This window comes from Mirounga leonina, unplaced genomic scaffold, assembly GCF_011800145.1.
Source record: "Mirounga leonina isolate KUSES-001 unplaced genomic scaffold, KU_Mleo_1.0 Mir_169, whole genome shotgun sequence".
Lineage (NCBI taxonomy): Eukaryota > Metazoa > Chordata > Mammalia > Carnivora > Phocidae > Mirounga > Mirounga leonina.
In genome coordinates, this window is record NW_023270431.1 from 21,164,751 (window position 1) to 21,190,197 (window position 25,447).

The following is a 25,447-nucleotide window of genomic DNA, read 5'->3' on the forward strand; positions in this document are numbered from 1 at the left end:
TGTTGCTGGATGAAGGATTTCTTTTATTTTTTTCCTTTTTTAATTTTTAAGTCAGCTGAAAGTCATTTCCACAAAATATTTAAATGAGGTAATGTTAACCTTCATTTAAAAAAACCCCAATGATTATTGAATAATCTCTGACTTTTTGTGGTTAATATACTGCTTTTGGAAGTAACTACTTTGAAGGACAGTGGTGATTTGGATTCATGAATTCTGCTTTTTTTTTTTTAATAGGTTACTTTTTAGGTCAGTTATTTTAGGTGGCTGTTTTTTTCTTTTTTTAGGTCAAAAGTAGGCAAGAGGGATAACAGACCTGTCATGTTGCATGTTTTAACACATACGTATAGAATAAGGTGTTTAGGTATTTATAATATTACTTCAAGATCATAAAAGATAGTGTGGTGAAAAAATGAGCTTTTGAAGGTACATAATTTCTGTTAAAAATACGTTAAAACCTTAGTTTACTGTAGTTTATCCTAATAAAACTTTTTTTTAACCATTATGAGCATGGGTCATAGATGTGCATCAACCAAGACTGAGGAATATATATTTTTTCCAAAAAATAAATTATTAGTAATAAAGAATCTTTCCTTAAAAAGAGTTATCATTTGGGCGCCTGGGTGGCTCAGATGGTTAAGCGTCTGCCTTCGGCTCAGGTCATGATCCCAGGGTCCTGGGATCGAGTCCCACATCGGGCTCTCTGCTCCTTGGGAGCCTGCTTCTCCCTCTGCCTCTCTCTCTCTGTCTCTCATGAATAAATAAATAAAATCTTAAAAAAAAAAAGAGTTATTTAAATGACATCATTATGTATCTTGTTTGATTTTGTTTCACTTTTTAAAGAAATTACATTTGTTTTTCCTTATTGCTGTTACTGTGTTGATATATTATTTAAGAACATTGCCTAATTTTAAGCAAATTAATGCTTTTATTCCAGTTAATGGCCAACCAAGACCCCTTGAATCGAGTCAAGTGAAATATCTCCGTCGCGAGCTAATAGAACTGCGAAATAAAGTGAATCGCTTGTTGGATAGTTTGGAACCACCTGGAGAACCAGGACCTTCCACCAGTATTCCTGAAAATGGTAGACTGTGAATCCATTTTATTCTGCTTTATTTTTCTTACGTCTTTTTAACAAAATTTATTAAGTTACTATTTTAATTCCAATATAGTTTACAGTATTGTATTAGTGTCTGGTGTACAGTATACTGATTCAGCAATTCCATATATCACCCAGTGCTCCTGAGACAAGTACACTCCCTAATCTCCATCACCTGTTTAACCCACCTCCCTTTGGTAACCATCAGTTCTCTATAGTTAAGAATCTTTGTCTTTTTTTTTTTTTTCTTTGCTCATTTGTGTTCTTTCTTAAATTCCACATGAGTGAAATCATATGGTATTGTCTGTCTTTGACTTTTTTTGCCTAGCATTAGACTCTCTATGTACTCATACCTTTTTGCAAATTTTTTTTTTTTAACTTTTTAAGTAGGAGTAGGTTGGCACCCCTCTTGTTACCTTTTCTTATTCTTGCCTCTCTGCTAGTATTCAAACCTGCCGTCCTTTAGGATTACCAGGAGATTTTATTTTACCAGTTGCTGGATCTCATTATAGACCTATTAGAAGGCAGGGCTCGGGAATCCCGTTTTTAAAGTTCTCTGGTTGATTCTTTACAACTAGTCTTAAACCCCTGGATTTATGAATAGCTCAGTTTTCAAACCTCTTTGACTCTTTTGGACCCTTTTCTTATTTATTTATTTATTTATTTATTTATTTTTAAGATTTTATTTATTTATTTGAGAGAATGAAATAGAGAGAGAGAGCATGAGAGGGGGGAGGGTCAGAGGGAGAAGCAGACTCCTTGCTAAGCAAGGAGCCCGATGCGGGACTCGATCCTGGGACTCCAGGATCATGACCTGAGCCGAAGGCAGTCGCTTAACCAACTGAGCCACCCAGGCGCCCTGGACCCTTTTCATTGTAATAATTAATGCACCTTAGGAATTGCAATTATTTCATGAGTTTTATGTGGCATATGAAGTAGTTTTAAATAAAATAAGGTTACTATATTCAAATGGTATATTGTTAAGTTTATCTTAAACAAATTTTTAATCATATGCAAAGAGAAACTTACTTTTTTTTCCATTTTATAGATGACATGTACTGTTTATATTAAAGCAAGGTTTATTGACAAATTTGGAACTGACGTAAAGTTTTTGGACCAAATATATTTAACACTGTAGACTGAGGTTTATGTATTAGGGCTTGAAAGTAGAGTTTAAAAAAACTGCTTTCTTCAACTTTTTTTTTTTTTTAAGATTTTATTTATTTGTCAGAGAGAGAGTGTACACACAAGCAGGGGGAGGGGCAGGCAGAGGGAGAAGCAGGCTCCCCATGGAGCAAGGCATCAGATACGGGACTCGATCCCAGGATGCTGGGATCATGACCTGAGCTGAAGGCAGATGCTTAACTGACTGAGTCACCCAGGCATCCCAAGCTCTCTTCAATTTTTAATATTCTTAGATGCTGCACTTAAAAAAACTTATTTATTTATTTTTTTTTTACAGTTTTTGTGTTTGCATTTAAATTACGTGCTTAAAACCGTCTATATTATGAAATAGTAATTTTTTTATAGAGTCATCCAGACTCTATAACGGGCTTAATAGTAGATGATTTTGTGGGAGGGGCGCCTGGGTGGCTCAGTCGTTAATCGTCTGCCTTCGGCTCAGGTCATGATCCTGGGGTCCTGGGATCGAGCCCCACATCGGGCTCCCTGCTCTGTGGGAGGCCTGCTTCTCCCTCTCCCACTCCCCCTGCTTGTGTTCCCTCTCTCGCTATGTTTCTCTCTCTCAAATAAATACATAAAACCTTAAAAAAAAAAAAAGATTTTGTGGGGAAGTGGCATTTTATAATCTCTTGCAGCCATTAGATTCTCAGAAATTGTATTTTTGGCTTCATTTAAATTTTGGAGTTTTCTTTCTTTAGATATAGTGTAAATCTGCATTTTCTTTAATTTGCCTCTTCCTCTCTTCCTCCAGCTATGTGGAATTGTATTAATAGTAGATTCTCAATAAATATTTGGTGATTAGTAATTTCTAGTTCCACCTCTGTATTTCAGAACATATTGGAGATTGGCTGAACTACTATAATAAGATCTAACTGGCCTTTTTAAGATGAAACTTTTTATATTTCAGGTCAAAGCAAATGGCCTGACAAAAAGCTCCAACTTTAGGTCAAGAATCTGAAAAAAAACTTTTGACCATTTTGTCAGAAGAATTCATAGATGCTGACACAACAACATTTGCTGATAATTTCAGGGGATTTAAGCATCTGTAGAATGTTATGAAACTTAGATGGAAATTCAGCAAGTGTAGCCAGTGCTGTGCAGAAATAACCTATAGTAGCCTGTGTTCTGCTATAAGGAATAGAATTACAAGCTTTCAGGTTTGGTGAAACAACCTTTCTTTTTTTTTTTTATTCTTATGTTAATCCCCATACATTACATCATTAGTTTTAGATGAAGCGTTCCATGATTCATTGTTTGTGCATAACACCCAGTGCTCCATGCAGAATGTGCCCTCCTCAATACCCACCACCAGGCTAACCCATCCTCCCACCCCCCTCCCCTCTAGAACCCTCAGTTTGTTTCTCAGAGTCCCTCGTCTCTCATGGTTCGTCTACCCCTCCGATTTCCCCCGCTTCATTCTTCCCCTCCCGCTACTGAAACAACCTTTCTGTTCGCACATATTTCTTGCCACTATATTTACTACGTCTCTTTATTAACCCTTTATTTTCATATGTTTTATTATTAACTTCTCACCGATGTTAATGTAGAAGATGTTAAAACTGGTTTCTTCTCTACATCTTGGAAATTAAATCACATACTGTTTCTTTGTGTGGCCTCCCTTCTTGTCAGGGTATCCTATCCCAGTTATCTAATGAGTTGAATAATACATTCTGTGCTTTAGTTTTACAGACGGTTGTAATTTATTTTTTGTTTCCTCTCCTGTACTTAGCAAGGTCACTTACCTCTTGACCACCTGCCTCCTATGAAATTGCCTAAGCTTCTAAGCTTTTAGAACATATCCGGACTTAATAATCAGGAAAATAGCATAAAAACCAAAAATATCATACACCAGAAACTGGAAGTCTAGTCTATAAAACAGTGTTGCCAGTCAGCTGTCAATACTCTTTAGAACAATATGGCTTGCCCTCACCCAGAAATATGTCCTTCAGTGGTCTACCTCTGCAGTCAATTCTTGGTTCTTGGACACTTGCTTCCTCTCTGAGGAACATGATGTAGGCTACCTTGGATATTGGATTGACCTGTTGCAGTAGCTGTAGCAGCTAATGGGCTAGTAGGAGCAACTAATAGGCTAGTGGGCATATAGTATTGTGTTTCCTGATGGATTTAGTTTGTAGTAAGTAGAAGGATGCACAGGTAGTGGAAGGTAGTAGTGTGAGAGGGAATAACTTACAAGATTGGTGTGATATGTTTTTGGGGTGTAGCCTTGGAATTAGGAATTAGGAAGAAAATTGGTGGGGAAGATGAATAACTTATTTTAAAGGAGTACTTGTAGGAGTTTTCTTCTAGAAATGGAGGAAATATTAGTGTAACCAGAGGAATGATAGGGATGAATAGGAGCTGCAAGCCCATGTGTGCTTATATTCTATTTAGTACTTACAGTTTTTCACAAGATAAATTTTGTCTTGATCACAGAGATAATCTAATAACTGATGTTCATTTACTTGCTTGGTAACAGAAAAAAGTAATTGTTAATTGAGTAAATGGTTAGTAATATTCTTTTTTTACTTATTTTGTTTTTGATATCTTTTTTTAATTTTTGTTAGCTTTTTGGTTTCAGGTTCCTATTTGTAAAATGTGGGTTATTCTTGAATCCCTTTTCTTTCACAATGTAGTGGTACAAATGCCTGTTGAGTACTTTAGTACCCTTAGAAGAAAAGCATGGTTTTAAATTTACATGCTCATATTTAAAATTTTATTTTTCTATTTAAAAAAAAATAATTCATTATGGAAAGATATACAAAAGTAGACATAGTACTCTAATGAATCTTGTGTACCCACCCCAACTTCAGTAATTATCAACTCATAGTATCATGTCATCTAGACTCCCATACATTTCCACCCCTGTTATTTTGAGCAAATCTCAGACACATCATTTCAACTGTAATAAAGTATTTTAAGGGAGACATAGCAAATTAAAAGTACTAATTAGCAAATAAAAAGTAAAAATTAATGTATTAGTTGGTTTGAGATTTCCATGTAATTAATAATGAACAAATAGACAAGTAGAAATAAAACATTAGAGTTGATCTCATAACTTCAGTTAAGCTTCTTTATCCTTTTGCAAAATGAAGCGTTAGTGTTCAGTAAATATCTGATTGTAGAATATATGTAGGTCATGGGGCTCCAGAAAAGGGGGCAAAATGTCCTGTTAAGGAGCTCGTATTTTTTTTTTTTTCTTATGTAATAATTCTTAGGGAAGGAGGTAGATAAAATATTTTTGAAAAAGTTTTTAAAATTTCTTCTTAATCCTTTTTTCTGATTTAAAAAAATCCAAGTATGAAGAGGAAAGTAGAATTAACAGTTACCCTGTATTCAGAGATACTTAACTTCTGAACATTTCAGACTATATGCACATATATTTTTCCCTATTTTGTATTTTTTAGGCCTCACTAAGTATAGATAAAATGGAAACAAGTTTTTGTTTATTCCTCTCATAGATACTGTGGATGGTAGGGATGAAAAGCCTGCTGCTTCTGATTCTTCTGGAAAACAGTCTACTCAGGTTATGGCAGCAAGTATGTCAGCTTTTGATCCTTTAAAAAACCAAGATGAAATCAATAAAAATGTCATGTCAGCGTTTGGCTTAACAGATGATCAGGTTTCAGGTAAGTGAATTCCTCCCTTCCATCCTTCATTCCCTCTCTCCTTCCTTCCTTCTCCTTTCCTTCTTTAATATAAGAATAACATACAGTGATGTGCACATATCTTAAAGGTTCAGTTCGATAATTCTTACTTTTGTATATACTTGTATAAAACACAAAGTAAGATGAAGATCTAGATGATTTCCAGCACCTGGAAAGCTTTCTTAAGCGCTCTCCCTGTCGTAGAACCCTACCCTATAAAGAATAACCACTGTTTGGTGTAGGTAAATTCTATCAAAAGTGGAATTCAGAAAGTTTATATTTTTTAAAAGAATCTGAACCATTTTATAATCTTATTTCAGATTTGTTGTAGGATTTAAATTATATTTGATGTCTTCTCTCTTTGGATGTTAAATTAGAGAAATTGAAATTTAAATGTAGATTTTTGGTTAAAGTGCTTTTGTGTGGAAACTGCTCTTATATGAATGGTTTTAACCTTAAAACAGCACCTCTACTGTGATTTCTTTTTACTTTTGGCTATCATTTCTTCAGTATTTTTTTCTGCTTTCTCTCTCTTTGTATTCTAATTACACATACAACTCTAGAATTTTCATTTGATTCTTTATACAGTTTATTTTTTTTCTTTTGTGATTCCTTACCTTTGCATTAAGACTACATTTCCCTTTAACTCATTGATGCATTTTTAATTCTTTAAAAATATTTATGATTTTTAAAAATAAAAATATAATAGCTGCTCAATGTTTGTCTGCTTCATCCAACATCTGGGCCTATTTGGAGTCCACTTTCTTTTGCCTGCCTTTTTTCTCTGAGTATTGGTTACATTTTCCTGTTTCTTTGCATATCTGATAATTTTTTATTGAAAACTGTACATTACAGTTAATATGTTGTAGTGACTGATTTTTTGTCACTATTTCTCTGGCAAGGAGTTAACTTGTTTGGATTCAAACTATTCATTCTTTGTCCCCATGGAATATAGCAGCTAATATCTCTGCTCAGCCCTTTGAACTCTTGGTGCTGCTTTTTTTCCTGAGCCCTCTTATGTGTCTGCCTCTTAATTCTGTGGCCCACTGAGGATTTTAGGCAGAGCTTATACTTAGTTTTTAGGTCTCATTCCTTCGGTGGCTCTCTTAATCCAGGGATTTCCCCCCCTCAGATTTCCAGCTAATTGGCCAGCTATGAAGTTCACACTGTGGCTTTCTCCTGTTGGGGCTGCAGAGGTCAGGGCTTGCAATTCTTAGCCACTGTAATTCCACTGGGGGTAAACTTTTCTGATTTCTTGCTGACATTTGGTTGGCTTCCAGTGATTTCAAATAGTTGTTTTCTACTATTTTGTCCAGGGTTTTAGTTGTTACCTCTGACCATTTACTTTGCTGTCATTAGTAACTGGAAATACAGGATTCAGTCTATTGATTTTATTTTTCTTTGAGACTTTTATGGGACTATTCACTAAGGAGAATTGTGTGAAATTCTGGAAAGACAAATATGTGTATATGATGTATGTTCTTGGCAAACGAAGACATCACACAAGTGATACATCTGGAAAACCCTTTGTAGGGCAACTGAAATTTGAGTTAATACTACGGCTTCTTAATATTTAAGACTTCAGGAAATGGCAGATAGAGGAGTCAGTGGTTATATATAGGGTCAGGCTTAAAATTTTGATTACAGTATAGTATATGCCACACCAGAATAACATGATTAATATGATTCACATTATTTGAAGGCCATTTTTCTGTTAGCCTTGTATGTTGAGGTAAGAAAAACTGTACATATAGAAAATGCCAGGATACTTTGTAATTATTCAGGTCTGCTGTTGTGAAAGCTTGACTGTGAATGTGGACATGGGAAGGAGGAATAGAATATTACAAAGATAGGATGGGCAACATTAATAGGTTACATACAAGAGAGAAGAGAGGGATCAAAATAATGTACTATTTTAGTTCAGTAATATAGTGTCTTTTGTAGGAGAGTAGATCTATTTATCTACATTATGTAAATATCAGTAATGAGCACTTGACCATTTTACTCTGGTAACCATCCGTTTCTCTTTCATTACCACTATGTTATCCTAGTTTAGTTCTCATTATTGCCTGGACTACCATTTGGTCAGCTACAAAGTTGCCTAATACAGTGCTGAGTTCTGGGATGCACCAGTGCAGAGGATAGAGGTTTGCCCTCAGGGAACTTAGCTAGTAATAGCAAGTCCCTATGTGGAACTTTCTAAAATGGTTATCACTTTCATAAGCTCTTACGATATAATACTTTTATAAATATTTGCTATAAGCTCTTGTTAACTCCTGATCCTTAAAGTAACCTTAGTGAAGTAGAAGTTACTTCTTTTGTACAGATGAGGAAACTGAGGCACAGAAGGAGATGAAGTGTAGTGTGTCCAGGATTAGAGAGCTAGTAAGTGGCATCACTGGCATTTGAACCTGGGCAGTCTGGCTCCACAGTCTGTGCTTTTAAGCACTCTTCTATATTGCCCAACAGAAAGAACTTAAAGGAGTAAACATATCTATAGTTGTCTTTGGAGTGTGTTTTTTGACTGTCACAGGATTGGAACTGTAGCGAATTTTTTCCATTTACTTCTTTATTCATTACTTTAGAAGAATTTGAGTGGCTCCAGGAATTTGAGAGGTAGTCTTTGAAAGGCAGACAAAAAGAATCGGAAAGGAGCCTGGCCCAGAGAGCTTGTATAACCTAAGAGGAAGATGGGAACTGTTCAGAAATGCAAAGTAGAAGGTGGTAAGGGTCATAATAAAAGTATACTTTATAGAAGTTCACAAATGGAAAAAAGGATTCATGGGTGAAGAAGGCTTGCTGGAAATGTGGAGTAGTACCTGGGATTTAAAGAACATTTAGGTACATGAAAATGGGACTGGAGGGAACAGTGATACATGGAGAGAGAAAGAATATTAGATATATTGTGGGACTAGGAAATAGGTTAGTTTCAGCTGAAGGGGGCTTGTGGGAGGAGGAATTGTGAGAAAATAATGTTTGGACCCTTGAACACCAAACTAGAGGGTTGAACTTGATTTATGGGCAGTGGAAACCCATTGAAGAATGAAATATTTTTGGTTGATCTACAACATAAATTAGATAGCATGAGATAGAGGATAGTGGTATTGCAGAGATGAGTTTTGATTTTTGCCCGGGGAGGTTAGGACTTAGGAATATAACAGTCTACACTTTATAGGGAAGGATTTCCAGTCGTAGCTTCGGATTCTTAAGAGAGTGGAGCAAAGGGAAAAATGAAGTAGACACATTCACTGTAAAAGGCTGCTTTTGTGGTTATGCTTATTCTGTAGTATTTTCATTTTTAGGATCTTTTAAGCAAACTTTATTAACTGAGCTTACTGGGGAAAGGGCTCGTAACTGAGCTTGCTGGGGAAAGAGATTGAACTGACTTGTCATGACCATTTAGGGCCACCCAGTGCTCCTGCAGAAGACCGTTCAGGAACCCCCGACAGCATTGCTTCCTCCTCCTCTGCAGCTCATCCGCCAGGAGTTCAGCCACAGCAGCCCCCGTATACAGGAGCTCAGACACAAGCAGGTCAGAGTGAAGGTAAAATAGAAATAAGAGCACCTATTTGGGGAGGTAAATGTGCAGAGATGTTTATGGCAGCATTGTTGGTGATGGTAAAGAGCTTACATAAGCATTCATGCTATGAATACAGTTGCAGAAATTTTTGATTTACTGATATGGTATGCTTTTGGGTTAGAAGTCAGGTATGCTTCTGACTATTGAAAAGAAAAAAAAACCTGAGAAAGTGCTTATGTGAATATAAATACATGGTAAAAGATCAGGAAGGATTCATAGCAGTCACCAGTCAGTGGTAACCAGGGGGGCAGAGGTGACCCACTGAGGTGGCATTTCATTTTGCATCATACTTAAGGTGCTGTTCTATTTCCTTCTCCTTTCCCTTCTTGCATCTATGTATTATTTTTGTAATTGGAAAGATTTTTAAAATAGAGGTAAAGCATAACTTTAGTTTTCTGAAAGATAAATAGCCCTTTAAATTTTTGTGCAGTTAGCAATGTCTTTTGTGGAAAAAAAGAAGTGTGTTTTAAATCAAACTTGTCTTCTCTAAATGATGTGTCCTTGGATGAACAATTTAATCTCTCTGGGTTTTCATATTCTGTCACTGTAAATTATGAAAATTGGACAAAACTGGTGGTTTTAAAAGAATGTCTCTAGTGCCGAATAAAATATAACTTGAAAGCTGAGTATTTAAACAGATAAAAGGCTCATTACCATGGTTGAAGGGGATTGAGAGGCCACAAGCTCAGGACAGCAGGCACTGAAGTTTAGAGACTATACACATTCCACTTTAAAACAAACACCAGGTGGTGCTCTAACTATTTTTATAAAGGGGCCAAGTGGTGGTATGGTGTATTTTCAGCACCAGAAGTAAGTGACTGAGTTTATCAATCATATTAAAAGAAAAAAAATTCATAGCCTAAAAGGAACGGAGCACTTAGGTAATAGAGTCCTCTTGTGGCTCTATTTTAGAGTCGTCCTGTTGGATGAATTCTAGGCCTAGGGTCTAGCAGATGGCAGTTTGCTGATGAGTGGGTAGTTCGGGAAGAATTTCTTACTGCTTCAGCCTCTTCTCAGCCAACTTTAGTTATAGTTTAACTTCACTTTGTATTAAGCTGAAACTGCCCAAACTGGAACAAACTAGAACGGAAGCGGGTATGGGCTGAAACAGGGAGGCAAATGCCAGCGTTTGGATATGATGGGAGTTTAGTGGTTACTTAAATTCCATAGAAGAGGCCTTGGAATTGTAAATAGTTTTCCTAAGGATTTTAGTCTTTTTTTTTTTTTTAAGATTTTATTTATTTATTTGACAGATCACAAGTAGGCAGACGGGCAGGCAGAGGTAGAGGGAGAAGCAGACTCCCTGCTGAGCAGGGAGCCTGATGCGGGACTTGATCCCAGGACCCTGGGATCATGACCTGAGCCAAAGGCAGTCGCTTAACCAACTGTGCCACCCAGGCGGCACAAGGATTTTAGTCTTAATATGTTGTTCAGTTCAGGTGAACTGACATTGATTTTCTTTTTTTTTTTTTTATATCCCATCTTAAGCAGTGTATACTGTTGTAGAACAGCAGTTGGAAGGATAATTGTACCAAATAATGTTTGCTTGTTCACTTATAAAGGAATGAGATTTAATGCTCTCTTAATGTCTCTCACATTATTTTGTTTATTTTAATTGAAAAATTATAAGTAGGTAAAATTTTTAAAACATAAAAAGATAAACAGTGAAAATTCAAATATTCTCTCCCACCTCTGACCTCTAGCAGCCAAGTTCCTTTTTCCAGAGGCATCAGGTTAACACTGTTTGATATGCACTGAATTCCCTTAGGGTGGCATTAACTGTGTGCCTTGCTGAAACTGTTTTGTTTTTTTTTAGTTTACATTAAAACATACACTATAAAAATTGTACAGTTATTAGTATGTGACATCAATCAGTAGTATTCTGGAGGTCAGTCTCTAGATCAGTGCTGTCCAGAAGAAATACAGTGGAAGTCATAAGTAATTTTTTTTTAATTCATCACATTTAAGAAAATTTTTAAAAAGGTAAAGCTACTGTTAATTATACATTTTGCTTAATGCAGTACCTGGTGTATCAACATGTAATTATTATTAAGAAGTTATTAATGTTTTACATTCTGTTTTTTTGTATTGCACATTGGAAATCTAGGGTGTGACACCACTTAGAAACACTTCAAAAACACTTACAGGATGTTTAGTTAAGACTGGCTGCATTTCAGGTGCCTAGTAGCCTGGCTACTGCCTGTTTTATTGGATAGCACAGCTCTAGGTTAAGATGTCAGTTATTATAGGATAAATTGTAGGCTATTTTAATGAATACTTTTTGACATATGATGTACAATGAGTCCCTGACATCACCAGTTAGTTAGATCAGCTGCTGGTTAGAATTTGAATAGAATACTCATCAACAATCTATTACTAATAATAGGTTAACATAGCAGTCTCTTAGAATAGAATATGAAATAATCTAAAAACAAATCTGAGTTGTTTTACTTAAATACCTTAAAAGGGATCTTGGGATTGTAACTTTTCCCCCCAAGGATTTCAGTCTTAATATGTTTGATTAAAAAGATCAACAAAATGTTGAGCGTCATGAAAAGAAACGAAGTGGACAGTATTATCCTTTTTCATATAAAGCTTTGGTGCCTCTGTTATTGGAAAACTATGCAGTTGAGTGGTTTCCCAAACTATGAAAATAAGTGGTGAGGATACAGAGAAGAGCATTAAAAATCATCAGAGACCAGGAGGTATTGCTGTTTGACAAACCAAAAAGGTAAAAAGAATATAATTAAAATATGTAAAATCCTGTGACAAGATAATATGACCTGAATAGTCTTTTAAAATCACTTTTATTATATAAATTTTGAAACCTAAACAGAAGAGCTAGAATAATGAACTCCTCATGGATCCATCATGCAGCCTCAACACTTACCAGTGTTTTGAATTTCTTTTTTCATCTATCCTTCCTGCCCCTCCCTCCTTTTTTAATTTGCTGGGATATTTTATTTTATTTTATTTTATTTATTTATTTATTTTTAAAGATTTTTATTTATTTATTTGTGAGAGAGAATGAGAGACAGAGAGCACGAGAGGGAGGAGGGTCAGAGGGAGAAGCAGGTTCCCCGCCGAGCAGGGAGCCCGATGCGGGACTCGATCCCGCACTCCAGGATCATGACCTGAGCTGAAGACAGTCGCTTAACCGACTGAGCCACCCAGGCGCCCTGCTGGGATATTTTAAATCAAATCCTACCTGTTATTTCACTCAATTATTTCAGTATGCATGTCTACTGATAAGCTTTTCTTTTAACATAACAACTGTGCTATTATACCTAACAAAATTAAGTGATTCTTAATGTCATTACATACTAGTCTATATTTGAATTTCCTTAATTGTCTCATAATTATCTATTACAGCAGTGGCTTGTTCAAATAAGAAGTATAACTAGATTCACATTTTTCATTTGAGTATGTGTTTTATTTTTCAATAGCTGTCACCACTACGTGTTTCCAAAGTTAAAAACTATGTATTTTAATTATCAGTTGCTATGTAACAATTTATCCCAAAACAGATGCTTAAAACTACAAACATTTATTATCTCATGCAGTTTGAAAGAGTCAGGGATCTAGGAGCAGCTTAGGTAGGTGGTTTGTCTCTGAGTCTCTCGTGAGGTTGTCCTCGGAAGCTTAATCTGAGCTAGAGGATCCTCTTCTAAGATGACTCTCTCACATAGTTGTTGTCAGGAGGCTTCGGTTCCTCACATGGACCTCTCCTAGGCTGCTTAGGTGACCTCATGCCATGGCAGCTCCCAGCAGAGAGTGAATGAATGATCAAGAGAAAGTTAAGGTAGAAGGTGGCTGTCTTTTATGACCTGTCCTCAGAAATGTAATGATTTCTGCAATATTCTATTGATATATACAGGTCAGCCCTATTGAATGTGAGAAGGGGACTGCACAAGAGAGTGCAGTGTTTATGGCTTACTCTTTGCTCTTTTTGTATTGTGAGGTTAATCTTATTTCTAAAAAATGTAAAGGATACAAGGAGCTCATGGACAGGAGTCCTATGCGAGTGCTCTAATGTGCAGGGTCTAGTCCCAGAGGCTGGCTACCACTCTGTGTAACAAAGTGCAGTCCCAGGAGGTTCACAGTGACACTCTACTTCATCCTCATCTCTTTCTTCCCTTAGATAGTAGTTTTTATGATGTTTAATCTGGTGATTCTTCCTGAAAATATAATTCACAAAACTTATATATATATATATTTTACTCAAAACACAGCTTACTCTAAACTGTGTCTCTACCTTGCTTTTTCACTTAGTAATATATCCCATAGTTCTCTTATTAGTATGTGAAGTTATTCTTCATTTTTTACAACTAAACACAGACTTCTTAATTACATTTTTAGCATATTGTAACAGAGTCTGTTTTGGACTTGAATGAAGTAAGTAAAAGGAATACTTTGTGTGGAGATAGTAATAAACCTCTGAAACTTTTAACCCCAGAGGTGACATTTTCATAATGGGTTTATAGCAGCTTAGGGAAAAAACAGAATATGTGCTTGCTTTAAGAATAGTTATTATACCTGTCAGTTTTTATTGAGGAAAACAATTATGCTGTAAAATCACTGATGGCAACAGCCTATTTTTTTTTTTAAAGATTTTATTTGACAGGGAGCACAAGCAGGGGGAGTGGCAGGCAGAGGGAGAGGGAGAAGCAGGCCTCCCGCTGAGCAGGGAGCCCGATGTGGGGCTTGATCCCAGGACCCTGGGAACATGACCTGAGCTGAAGGCAGTCGCTTAACCTGCTGAGCCTCCCAGGCGCCCCGATGGCAGCAGCCTGTTACATGGAGCCTTAATCTCCGCTTTTTTGATGATACCTAAGCTAATATTTATATTAAATGAGATAATGTATACAGAACTTCTTCTAAACTAAAGCTCTAGAGTTTTGCCTGCATTCCAGTGATGGTTCATATTCGCTGCATTGACCTCAGGTAAATTGCTTAATTTTTCTATATCTGAAATAGGGATTGCTGATAAGGTTTACTCCCCCCCGCCATGTATTTATTGCCTCTTTTTTTGTATTGTAGAGTTAATTATTCTAATTTCTCAGAATTAGAACCTATTATCATAATGCTGTACATATTTTTCTCTTTTGATTATATTTCTATACCAGATTCTGATTACTTCTGTTCTGAAATTTAGTTATGAAATACAATCTAGGATTAAGGTGGTATCTTCCAAGGTAGTTAACTCCTGTACTACTTTTTGTACTATCTGTAAGTCTTAAACCATTAGGACAGCATTTAAAAAACTTTTGTCAGGTTTTTTTGTTGTTTTATTTGGGAAGAGGATTAATAGAATGTTTAAAAATAGTTAAGTAGATTTTATTTCTATCATAAAATGCAGACGACTGCTTGCTAGGAAATAAGCTGGCTATAAATACAGGCATATCTCATTCAGTGCTGCAGTACATAGGGCTGAGTGGGGAGCCCAGTGGAGTGGGCTCTATCCCTTGATTTCAGGCTGTGAGTGCTAGCTGCCAATTGTACCTCAGTTTGAGTGGTGGCACTAAGATAATGTGACTTTTCTTCACTTGTCCCTTTCTGCCAGAAATACGCTAATTACTCATAATCTTTGGATTAACAGCAGGTAGTTTGAATATTTTTGAAAGAATGAGCCAGTATATAATTAAAGATTTAAATATTAACTAGATATTAAAATGCACATTTTATTGCTACTCTAGGTATTAGATCTAGCTGAATCCACCATTAGAACAAGAGTAGAGATGAGAAAGATGTGAACCAATAAATCCTCATTTAGAAGTCACAAGTATTGGAGCGCCTGGGTGGCTCAGTCGTTAAGCGTCTGCCTTCGGCTCAGGTCGTCGTGATCCCGGGGTCCTGGAATCGAGCCCCGCATCGGGGTCCCTGCTCGGCGGGAAGCCTGCTTCTCCCTCTCCCACTCCCCCTGCTTGTGTTCCCTCTCTCGCTGTGTCTCTCTCTGTCAAATAAATTAAATCTTTTAAAAAAAAAAATCACAAGTATTAAGTGTGTCCAAAAGGTTTTTCTGTAGGAACTGTGATCTCCTGACCCCAAACAGGACTCTCATTTCCCAGTATACATCCTCAATGTTAAACAGGTCTGCCATTTTCAAAAAAGTGTGCAGTGAGGGACCATTTAGGCTTTATCAGATTCCGCATGATGGGCGAGGATATTCCTAAAATGGAAAAACAGACTGTTGTAAAATGCCACAGGTGTCTTTGAGGTCTGCCATGAAAGGTCGCATAGTTCCTTGTTACCAGAGAGTCCATTCAGATGGTAACAAAGGTTCAAACCGTTAGAATAAATACAGTGCTTTGGGAGAGATTTAGGAGCTGTCGGTTGTATTTGTTCCTTTTCTCAGAGTTTTATTTCTTGATTTTTGACTCGGTTGATTTTTACTGAGCATTAGCAGTACCTGTCTGTTGGCAGTTGGGTTCAAAAGCCTTTGTTTTTCTAGAATCTATGAAGTGACCGCACTAGTGGTGTTTGCTGCAGCGGAGAGTTTGCTGCCGCTAATGCACGGCAGAGCAGCTACTACGTTTGTTCAGTTGTTCATGCTTCTCTATTTCGCGGCACTTCAAGGTGTTGGAACAAACACATTCTTGTGTCTTGTCACTAAGTGTCCTTACGTGTTTGGGTGGGGAGAGAATTAAATGTGCTTTGAAAGTATTTCTCTCTGCCAAATTAAACCTGCCTCTCTTCCTTGTCTTGTCTCTTTTAGGTCAGATGTACCAGCAGTACCCGCAGCAGGCCGGCTATGGTGCTCAGCAGCCGCCCCAGCCGCCCCAGCCGCCCCAGCAGTACGGTATCCAGTATTCAGGTGAGCGCGTGACCAGAGGGAGGTGACTCTGATTGTGAGCTGTTCCTGTTCTCATTAAAGTTGAAGCCTTTCCTCTTAACTCCTTGGTTTGTAATACTTACATTGTCATAGGAGGTGTTAAGTATTTATTTGTGGGAGGAAATAACATTTATTTTTAAATATTTTGCATGAATATTTTACTATAAATCAACATTTCGGTCAGCAGTCATAGATGATTTTGTAATAACTTGTAGTTTGAAAACATTTTTAACTCAAGCTTTCTCGTACTGATAAGATCTCCTTATCTCTCAGGTGATTTAGAACAGCAAAAATGCTTTTCGCCCATTATATGTCACATATAATTCTAGTGTACTGTAAAAATATTAACATTTTCCTCTTACATGAAAAGGCAATCTTAATAAGAACCAAATTAAGCTACTTAGGTTTTTAAATCTCCCAGAGTATGTAGGAATACCAAAAACAGGTCAAAAAAATAGAATTGTGTCAAATGTAATCTAGGCAGCTAAGAATGTTGAATATAGTTGTTTTAAATAGGCATTCTGGGTATTTTCTTTTACCTTCTGTCCACTGAAGATTATCCATATTTAAATATGAAATCTCTCTAGTGTAGCTTTGACCATGATGATTATAAATCACATAATTTTACATTTGTTATATCCGAGAGTTTACGTTTAACTTAATGTTTCACAGCCAAAGATTTAAGTATCAAAAGTTCATGTAATTAAAAATAATTTATCTAAGTTGAATCTTGCCAGAATTTTATTTTACGGAGTTTTATAGTTCAACTGGAGCAGGAATTAGCAAACTATAGCCACGGGCCAAATGTGGCACGTCACCAGTTTTTGTGAATTAAGTTTTATTGGAACACATCTATACCTGTTCATTCTTATGCTGTCTGTCGCTCTGTCGTGGCGGAGCTGAGTAGTTGCAGCAGAGACTGGCCCACAAAACCTAGAATATTTACTCTCAGGCTGGTCACAGAAAAAAGTAGGTTGTGACTCCTGCACTAGACCATAAAAGTCTATCTTTAATTAGAGTTTTGACATACTTTAACTCATATAGCAATTTTTATTTGGATTATATTTGCTATAGAATGATTTAGCTGATAGCTGCTAATTTTTAATTATGTAAAGTAAATGGGATGAGTTTAAGCTTGGATTATGATATTAGGATTATTTTAGGTTTGCAGTCCTTTAAAGTCAGGGTGTTATAAATTGTATAATTTGTAGAAATAATATCAGATCTGAAAAGACCTAGTCATCATTCTAATCCAGGGGATTTCAACTCCCTCTGTGCTTCAGAATCACCTGGAGAGCTTTTTTTTTTTTTTTTTTTTGAAAGTTACAGGTGCTTAGGCTCTACTCCCAGATATTTTGTTTGATTTGGTTAGGAGTGGGACTCAGGCTTTGATATTTTAGAAGCATTGCAGGTCATTCTAAAGTGCAGGCAAGGTTGGAAACCATTTGTCCTTGTCTCACCCACTCATTTTATAAATGAGGCAGTTAGGGTTCAAAGAGATTGTGACACATGGAAGGACACACAGCCATTCAGTGGGGGAACTCAGAGCCAGTGTACTTGATTTTGCTGTTAATTATTTATATCATTCTGCATTCTCCAGCCTAGGCCAGTGGTAGCAGACTTATCTGCCATAAAAGGCTAGATAGTAAATATTTTAGACTTTGTGGATCATAATGATCCCTTGTCCTACAATACTCAGTAATTTTTTAAAAAATCCCGTGATTTCCATTTCTTGAGATTTTTGTTGTTCTTCACCAAGAGTTTCAACGGAGAGGGTGGGGCTATACACATAATAGAAGCATTGCCACATTATAATCAAAGACTAACAGGTTGCTAATGAAATGGCATTAGGCCCATAGGAGTTATTCCCTCTGTTGAGAAATAATTAAGGATCTGGTTGTTCCCAGACTCAGTTAAAAATCCAGTCTAGATTTCAGCTGCCAGGATGAAAAGGCAGCAGTATTTTGCTCATAGTCTTAACTTGTATAGACATTTTCATTGTAAAAGCTGAGTTCTTCTGTTTCTCCAAAAACTTACAGTAAAAAAATTAAGCAAATAAATTTTATGTAGAAGATAGGAGAAGTTGTATGACATTCAAGATTTTATCATGAATTGACTTCAGTATTTGGATGCTACCATAAGTAAAATGCCTTAGATACTTGATTTACTTATTAAAAGTTAAGCTTGTTCTTAATGATTTTAGTCAGAGTGTTCACTCGAGTAAAATTTAGTTTTCAAATCATCATCTTTGTATTTCTGATCCCACTAGTCCTATTAACTTGAATTTGATTGGGAGATGTGGAAATAGTCAACTAAATACTCTGCTTGGAGACTGTAAGTGGTGGTGGTAACATTGGACCATTTTTGACACTGTTGGTTTGGCAGTTTCCCTCTGACCTTTTCCAGTTTTACTCATGGACTATGTCAAAAAGGTTTCTTTCATGAGTAAATTTTGAACCCAGGTTCAAGGTGAGTTCAGAATATACTCAAATTCATTCAATCCTTTTTTTTTGTTTTTTAAATGCAGGGTTGTACATATTTTAATTATTTTCTTATGTATCTGGTATTTAATGCTGACAGGATTCCAGTCATTGGAGAGGTTTCATTGCAAGTAGCTGCAGGTGTGTTTCATGGTAGAGATAAAAGTTTTCAGTGAAGCCGACTTGTTCTTTTTAAAAAAATTGAAAAAAAAAATCCTCGTTAATGAATGTAGATGTTGATATTGTGGGGCAATATCATATGCTTTTTATGTGTTATGCTGTTACTTCTAAGTCAGAATTCTGAGTTGTAAAGGCAAAAGATCAGATACCGAATCTAAAAGATTTTAAGGATTGTGAAAATGGGGACTTAATGTTTATTCTTAAATGGCTTAGTTTTTATAGAAAGTGAGTGAGCCTTAAAGCATCTCATTAGCACAGTAAGATGTATTTGTAGCACCATTGCTTCGTTTAAAAATATTGTCTCAGTGTGTTTTTACTTGGTACAGTTGTTAAATAGGCCTCTCCTCCACACCAGGTTAATGACTAGCTTTACGTTAATTCCTGCATTTATCATTTGAGCATCTGTTCTGTACTAGGAATTATGCTACAACAGGTATTTGCTCTTAGGGATTATGTAGTGTAGAAGCATTTGTAATGAAATATAGAGTGGTTTCAGTTTAGATAATATCTTTTTTTGATACTATTTGGTTTTGAAATGATATTATAGGATGGACTATACTACTCTACTTGTTATATAAATACTTAGGAATAAGTTTAAATTTCTCATCTTTTTTGGTCCATAACAGTAAGACTAATTCTCTGGAAAGCCTTTCACCAAAAGAAAAATAAGATCTGTATGTACTTTATTTTGCCTTTTCAGCAGGCTACAGTCAGCAGACTGGACCCCAACCACCTCAGCAGTTCCAGGGATATGGCCAGCAGCCAGCTTCCCAGGCACCGGCTCCTGCCTTTGCTGGCCAGCCTCAACAGCTGCCTGCTCAACCACCACAGCAGTACCAGGCGAGCAGTTACCCTCCACAGACTTACACTACCCAGACTTCTCAGCCTACCAGTTATACTGTGGCCCCTGCCTCACAACCTGGAATGGCTCCAAGCCAACCCGGGGCCTATCAGCCGAGACCAGGTTTTACTCCACCTCCTGGAAGTACTATGACCCCACCTCCTAGTGGGCCTAACCCCTATGCACGCACCCGCCCTCCCTTTGGTCAGGGCTATACCCAACCTGGACCTGGTTATCGATAAAGAGGCTCAGCTACCCTGATGAGTGTAGCTGATAGCGGTTTGCCTCCCAAAAGACTCCAGTACTACTATTTTAATTTGTATTGAAGTTCAGAAATTTAAAAAGCAGAGCATTTTTTATGATCTATTGTTGCTGTTAATTGAAAGTATAATTTGCTGGAACACAAAAAGATCAAAATGAAAGTTTTTTTCTTCCCTTGCTTAAAAGTGTAGCAGCTGCCTAGTTATTTTGGAACACTACTCTGATGTGCGTAAAGTGATTGACTTTCTAGCTTGCCTTGTCCGGAGGATATTAAAACGCTAGGTTGAAGTTTAGCCATCTTAACTTGGCTTTTTATTATTAACACGATGTACTAAAATCTAGATCCCTTTGAGAAAACAACTAGGTATTATGTATAAAATGTAACATTGATAGGTTAATAAAGATAATTGAATCCATTAGTGGTCTTGTATATGTTAACGACTAGATTACATGAGAAAAAAAATTCTTTTTGCTCTTTGGTCTCAAAATGAAGTATAGGCGTTTTAACTTACAGTTTTCTGTTCCAAGAAACACGGTGCCATTTGATTTTTTGTCCTGCCTTTGAAAGAAATGCATTTAATAATCATTGGTTTAAAACAATGAAACTTCTTTAAAATAGATTTCAGAGGAAGACAAATTAACATTACATATAAACACAACAGATATGGGGGGGTTGGGTAGATCCTGAATAACTTAGAGAGATGAATCATTCAGAAATGAAGAACTCAGTCTTAAAAAAACTACATCTCTTTATTGCAGAGTTTATACTTGAAAAATACAAAATGTAGCATCGATAAACTTGAAGCATGTTGAAGCAGAGGCAAGGTCCTTTCAGAAAGAGGGCAACAATGCACCATTCCCATGTCCCTCCGCAAATGAAGGACTTTTTTTAAAAATAAAAGATTTTCATTACAGGTTGAGTTAGACAAAATTACGAAAACATTCTCTGATACATTCATTCCTAGAGGTCTGAAAACAGAGTACATAACCTGTAAAGTGGTAGGGATGTCATGCATTACTTTTGTGCTCAGGCTTCACATTCAGTCTCTACGTACAGCTTCATTAGAATTCTATTAACAACAGTATGAAGACAAATCCCTGCTTAAAGGGATAGTTTGACAAAGTACATTCAGACATTGTAACACATTTATGGGTAGAGAAAGAACAAAATGTGTATTTTGAAATTGAGTAGATCAGATATTCTGTTCAGTTTGCAGCTAAAATCTAATGATTCAGTTTCCAGTAATTTGCAGAGATTTAAGGAAATGTATATCGGCATGAATGGTTAACTATTGAAATGCTTCAGAAAAGCTATTTAGCTATTGCTAAAAATTTGAAGTTTAAATAAACATGAATATTTATTAGGACCTTTTTTCCCCCAGATACAAATGCTCAGATAATTTGATCTAATAAGTTAAACCAAGTTGAGATTTATGGAATTAACTCATCAGTAAGAAGAATACACTTTAATAAAAGTAAATATTTTTTTAAAAGTATATTAGTTTTTGATGTTAAATTTGTTATAAAAGTATCTCAAAACATCATTACAACAGAGTGATAAATAATATACAAATGATCTCTTAAAATACCATGGATAGGGAGCCAGCTTCCCTAAAAATGTTATCCTGTTAATGTCAATATCTTGTTTTCTTAAAATGATTTTGTAAAACCTGATAAATATTCTCAGCAACATTTCTAATAAACATCTACTATGGCTATTAAACTTTAATACATAGTAAACATAATAGCTTTAAATGAATGTGACAAATACTATAGTGTTTCCAATTATTTTTTTTTGCCATGATAAACAGAAGGCACTTTTGATCCTGATTGCAGCATCTACCATTTTCCAGGAATTGTGGTCCCACATTCATACCACTGGACATAATTGATTTGGGTGTGACCACCTATTTCTCCAAATTGGACAGGTTCCTGACGAACTGCTCTGAAATAGCCTAAGAAGGAAAATAATTTTATTTTAATAGCTGCTGTATTTTTGCCCTCACCACTCAGAGATTGAAGGGTGTCCTTAAATGGCTAAATGTTACTCTAGGTGAAGTGTTTTAGAAAATGGATAGCAACAGAGAGCCTGGTGTCTTCCCTGAGGTCGTAATGGCTGGCTAAACATGAGGGGCACCTGAAACTCCTCTGACCTGTGCTTTAACAAGGTGGGATGAGCCCGTTGGTAGTGTCTGAGAGACAAAGCCAAAGAGGGGCAGAGTCGGAGGGGTTTTGTGTTTCGAGTGTGATTGAGCACGTTCAGTATAGTCTCTGCACGGTACGGACTGGTCGTGGTCCCTGAAGGTACAGTGTTAGGAAACAAAAGAAGGGTAGTTCTAAGAACGCTAAATTTCTAAAAATTAAACTTAGCGAAATCTTCCTTCAAGGACTCTACACTAAATGATTAAAATTTTTGCTGCGAATGTAAAATGTTTTGGCAATATACACAATTTACAGTATGTTTTATATCCCATTCCTGAGAGGCAGCAGTTGCAACTTCCTGTTAATGGGTTCACAGATAAAAACACCAACCACAGTAAAAGAGGACTTAAATGCCATTGAACAGAATGTGTTGCTGAAAAGACGAGTCAAATAATGCAGAAACCTCTTAGTGACTGCTGAGTACTATGGACATTAATTTACTCTCTCCTGCCCTGCCTAAGGATTAAATTTCAGTCTTTTAAGTCCTCATGGAGCAGCTTAATATGTCTTTAGCAAGTTACAGTGGTTATTCATTACCAGAATTGTTCAGTTTCAATTATATTTGTGTGGCAAATAATAAGGGAATAAAAAAATGCCTGTGTGCTCTGTATAACTAACTATAAGGTAATACAGGAGTGATTTAAGGTTGGGAAACACTACTCTTCTATAGCTGTTTTTGCAAAAACTGAAGTGTTCCTGAAGTAGAATGTCTTTATAGATGTCTGTGTGTAATTTCCCTTAGCTCTAAAATAGAGTCTTAAGGACTGGGAGGAAAGTTGAAACACTTCTATTAAGGTCTTAACATGAAAGTCTTTTTTTCTAGTCAGATAATTAGAGCAGTAATACTGCAGAATTATTTTTAAAGTGATTGTTTTCCTTAGCTTGAATTCTCTCTGTGTTAATTTGTAAAATCCTCTTGCTTAAGAGGAGGCTCAGAAAACATACCTTCTTTGGTGGGTAACTGGTCAGAACTGAGTTGCTGTCCTGTGCGTCCATCTAAAAACGAGTCCACAAACTGGCAGTGGTCTTCTCCATGGCCTCTCTGATCGCCTATGTTATAAAATTTTCCTAAGGAACGAGAAATTAAAAGGATCATGAAGTATTACTATTTTTGATAAGAGGACAATTCTGAAATATCCAAAGGTATTCAGATAGAGTCTTCTCTCTTTTTGTACATCCTCCCCCTTCACCGTAGCTCAAGCCACCAGTGTCTCCTGACTGAACTATGGAAGTCTTCGAGCTGCCACCACTGCTTTTACTCCTTCCTCTCTCTTACTCCTTCCCTCCCCCCGCTCCCAGAGAGCAGCCATCTTTTTAAAATGCAGCTCAGATCATGTTACTCTTCATAAATCTCTCCTGCAGTCTCCTATGACAGTCAAAAGAAAAACCCCAATCCTTACCTGGTGTCAGAGCTCCTCATGATTCTACGCCTGCCTGCCTGACCTTCTGCTCACTGAGCCTCACCCACACCAGCAGCACTGGCTGGGCTCGTGCCGGCGGGGGCCTTTGCCTTTCTCTCTCTACCTCTAGTGCTTCCTCCCTGGATTTTTGCTGGGGTGCTTCCTTCTCAGCACAAACCTTCGCTGTTCAGAGAGGCCATTCTAACTAAAGAAGCTTCCACTTGGCCATTTTCTCACCCTTTCTAATTTTTCTTTAAAGCGCTACATGCAATTTTTATTTACATGTTTGTGGTCTCTCTCTACTAAAATATAAGCTGCAAGAAAGCAGAATATGTTTTGTGTACCGCTTTGTCCTTAGCACCTAGAAAACCTCTGAACAAAGCAGCTGTTTGTTGAATGACTGACCAAATGTCTACCTTTCCATGTTGGGGCCAGCCTTGTTTAAAATTTTTACTGCATGAGTGCAAAAGAGAAAATAACAGTGCCACAGAGCCTGGAGCAAGGAGTTCTCACTCTTTTGGTCAGGTGTTTTGATCCTGTCTCTGGGAGACTTGAAATCTTAAGTATGCCCTATTCCTTCCATGATGATTGTTACATACACTCATTTTATTATCAGTAGGCTCTCTGTCCCTGGCGGCTGTGACAAAATTGAGCTTCAGTGGGGCAAGTGCCTTTACATTCAAGTTTTCCTTGATGATTTTGTTTCATACTGCATTGTCATTATTTTCATTTTTTTTTTTTAAAGATTTTATTTATTTATTTGACAGAGAGCACAAGTAGGCAGAGTGATAGGCAGATGGAGAGGGAGAAACAGGCTCTCTGCTGAGCAGGGAGCCAGATGTGGGGCTCGATCCCAAGACCCCAGGATCATGACCTGAGCCAAAAGCAGCCGCTTAACGGACTGAGCCACCCAGGCGCCCCTCATTATTTACATTTCTAATAGCATGCCTCAAATCCCAGGCTAAGTATTTCAGTAACATCTTGCTCAGAAGGAAGAACTGTGTTTGTATCACACCTTAGTGTCTGGAGCTAGCCACAGAAAAGGCCATGTTACAGAACACTGTAAAGCATTCCCCGAAGGCTTGAAACAGAGCAGGCGGTGTTACTTACCTGTGAGGGAGTCACTCAGATAAATCTTGTATCGGAGAGAGTTGCACAGCTGCACCCCTACAAATTTTTTATACCACGTCCGTTTGACATACTGTTTGCCCTTACATTCTGAGTAAGAGTCTGAGTTAAAGGCTCTTTCAGTCCAGATGGCATCTCTCCCTGCTGCATAAGGAAAACACATGCTTTGAGCTTAGCATTCAACTTTGGGTATCGAAGAGCTGTCCTAAATGTTTTATAAAAAGCCGTTTGCAAAGTTCGTTGTCAATCTGCTGATACCTGGTTTTCTCCAGTGCTAAATATTGGAGTCAAAGTAATGTATGAGTTTGAACATAAACTCCCACCTAAGTTCCTGTCAATAGTGAAATAAGCAGTATGTTTAGGTTTCAAATAACCTATGCAGGGCTAGATGTAGATGGCGTCCCCTTAGGAGCAAATTTAGTTTTTTGGGGTTTTTTTTTGTTTTTGCTTTTTTTTTTTGGTGCGTTTTTTTGGTAGCATAGTATATAATTTAAACAGATGCTTTAATGTGACTTGTCATTAAAAATGGACATGAGGATGTTATATCTTGACTTATTTAACAGAAATTTTGAGCTGCCCTGGCATATGAATGAAAGCAAGTTTCAAAATAACCCAACTTGT

General features: G+C 36.9%; 2 protein-coding genes across 33 annotated transcripts in view; one reads left to right on the forward strand and one right to left on the reverse strand.

The window, feature by feature from the left end:
• TFG (trafficking from ER to golgi regulator) overlaps positions 1–20,512 on the forward strand; it is a 33,285-nt gene extending 12,773 nt beyond the window's left edge. For 6 of the 9 annotated variants that reach the window (XM_035015269.1, XM_035015267.1, XM_035015268.1 and 3 more), the window contains 5 exons: positions 935–1,081; positions 5,737–5,904; positions 9,326–9,466; positions 16,218–16,316; positions 19,695–20,512. In XM_035015269.1, the coding sequence (XP_034871160.1) occupies positions 935–1,081; positions 5,737–5,904; positions 9,326–9,466; positions 16,218–16,316; positions 19,695–20,077 (938 nt within the window). In that variant the 3' untranslated portion in view covers positions 20,078–20,512. The remainder of the gene's footprint in view (positions 1–934; positions 1,082–5,736; positions 5,905–9,325; positions 9,467–16,217; positions 16,317–19,694) is intronic. The other 3 variants (XM_035015273.1, XM_035015276.1, XM_035015275.1) reach the window with 3 other exon arrangements.
• Positions 20,513–21,128: 616 nt separating this feature from the next.
• ABI3BP (ABI family member 3 binding protein) overlaps positions 21,129–25,447 on the reverse strand; it is a 240,050-nt gene continuing 235,731 nt past the window's right edge. For all 24 annotated transcript variants that reach the window (XM_035015258.1, XM_035015259.1, XM_035015250.1 and 21 more), the window contains 3 exons: positions 24,809–24,970; positions 23,244–23,366; positions 21,129–22,051 (listed from right to left, as the gene is read on the reverse strand). In XM_035015258.1, the coding sequence (XP_034871149.1) occupies positions 21,936–22,051; positions 23,244–23,366; positions 24,809–24,970 (401 nt within the window). In that variant the 3' untranslated portion in view covers positions 21,129–21,935. The remainder of the gene's footprint in view (positions 22,052–23,243; positions 23,367–24,808; positions 24,971–25,447) is intronic.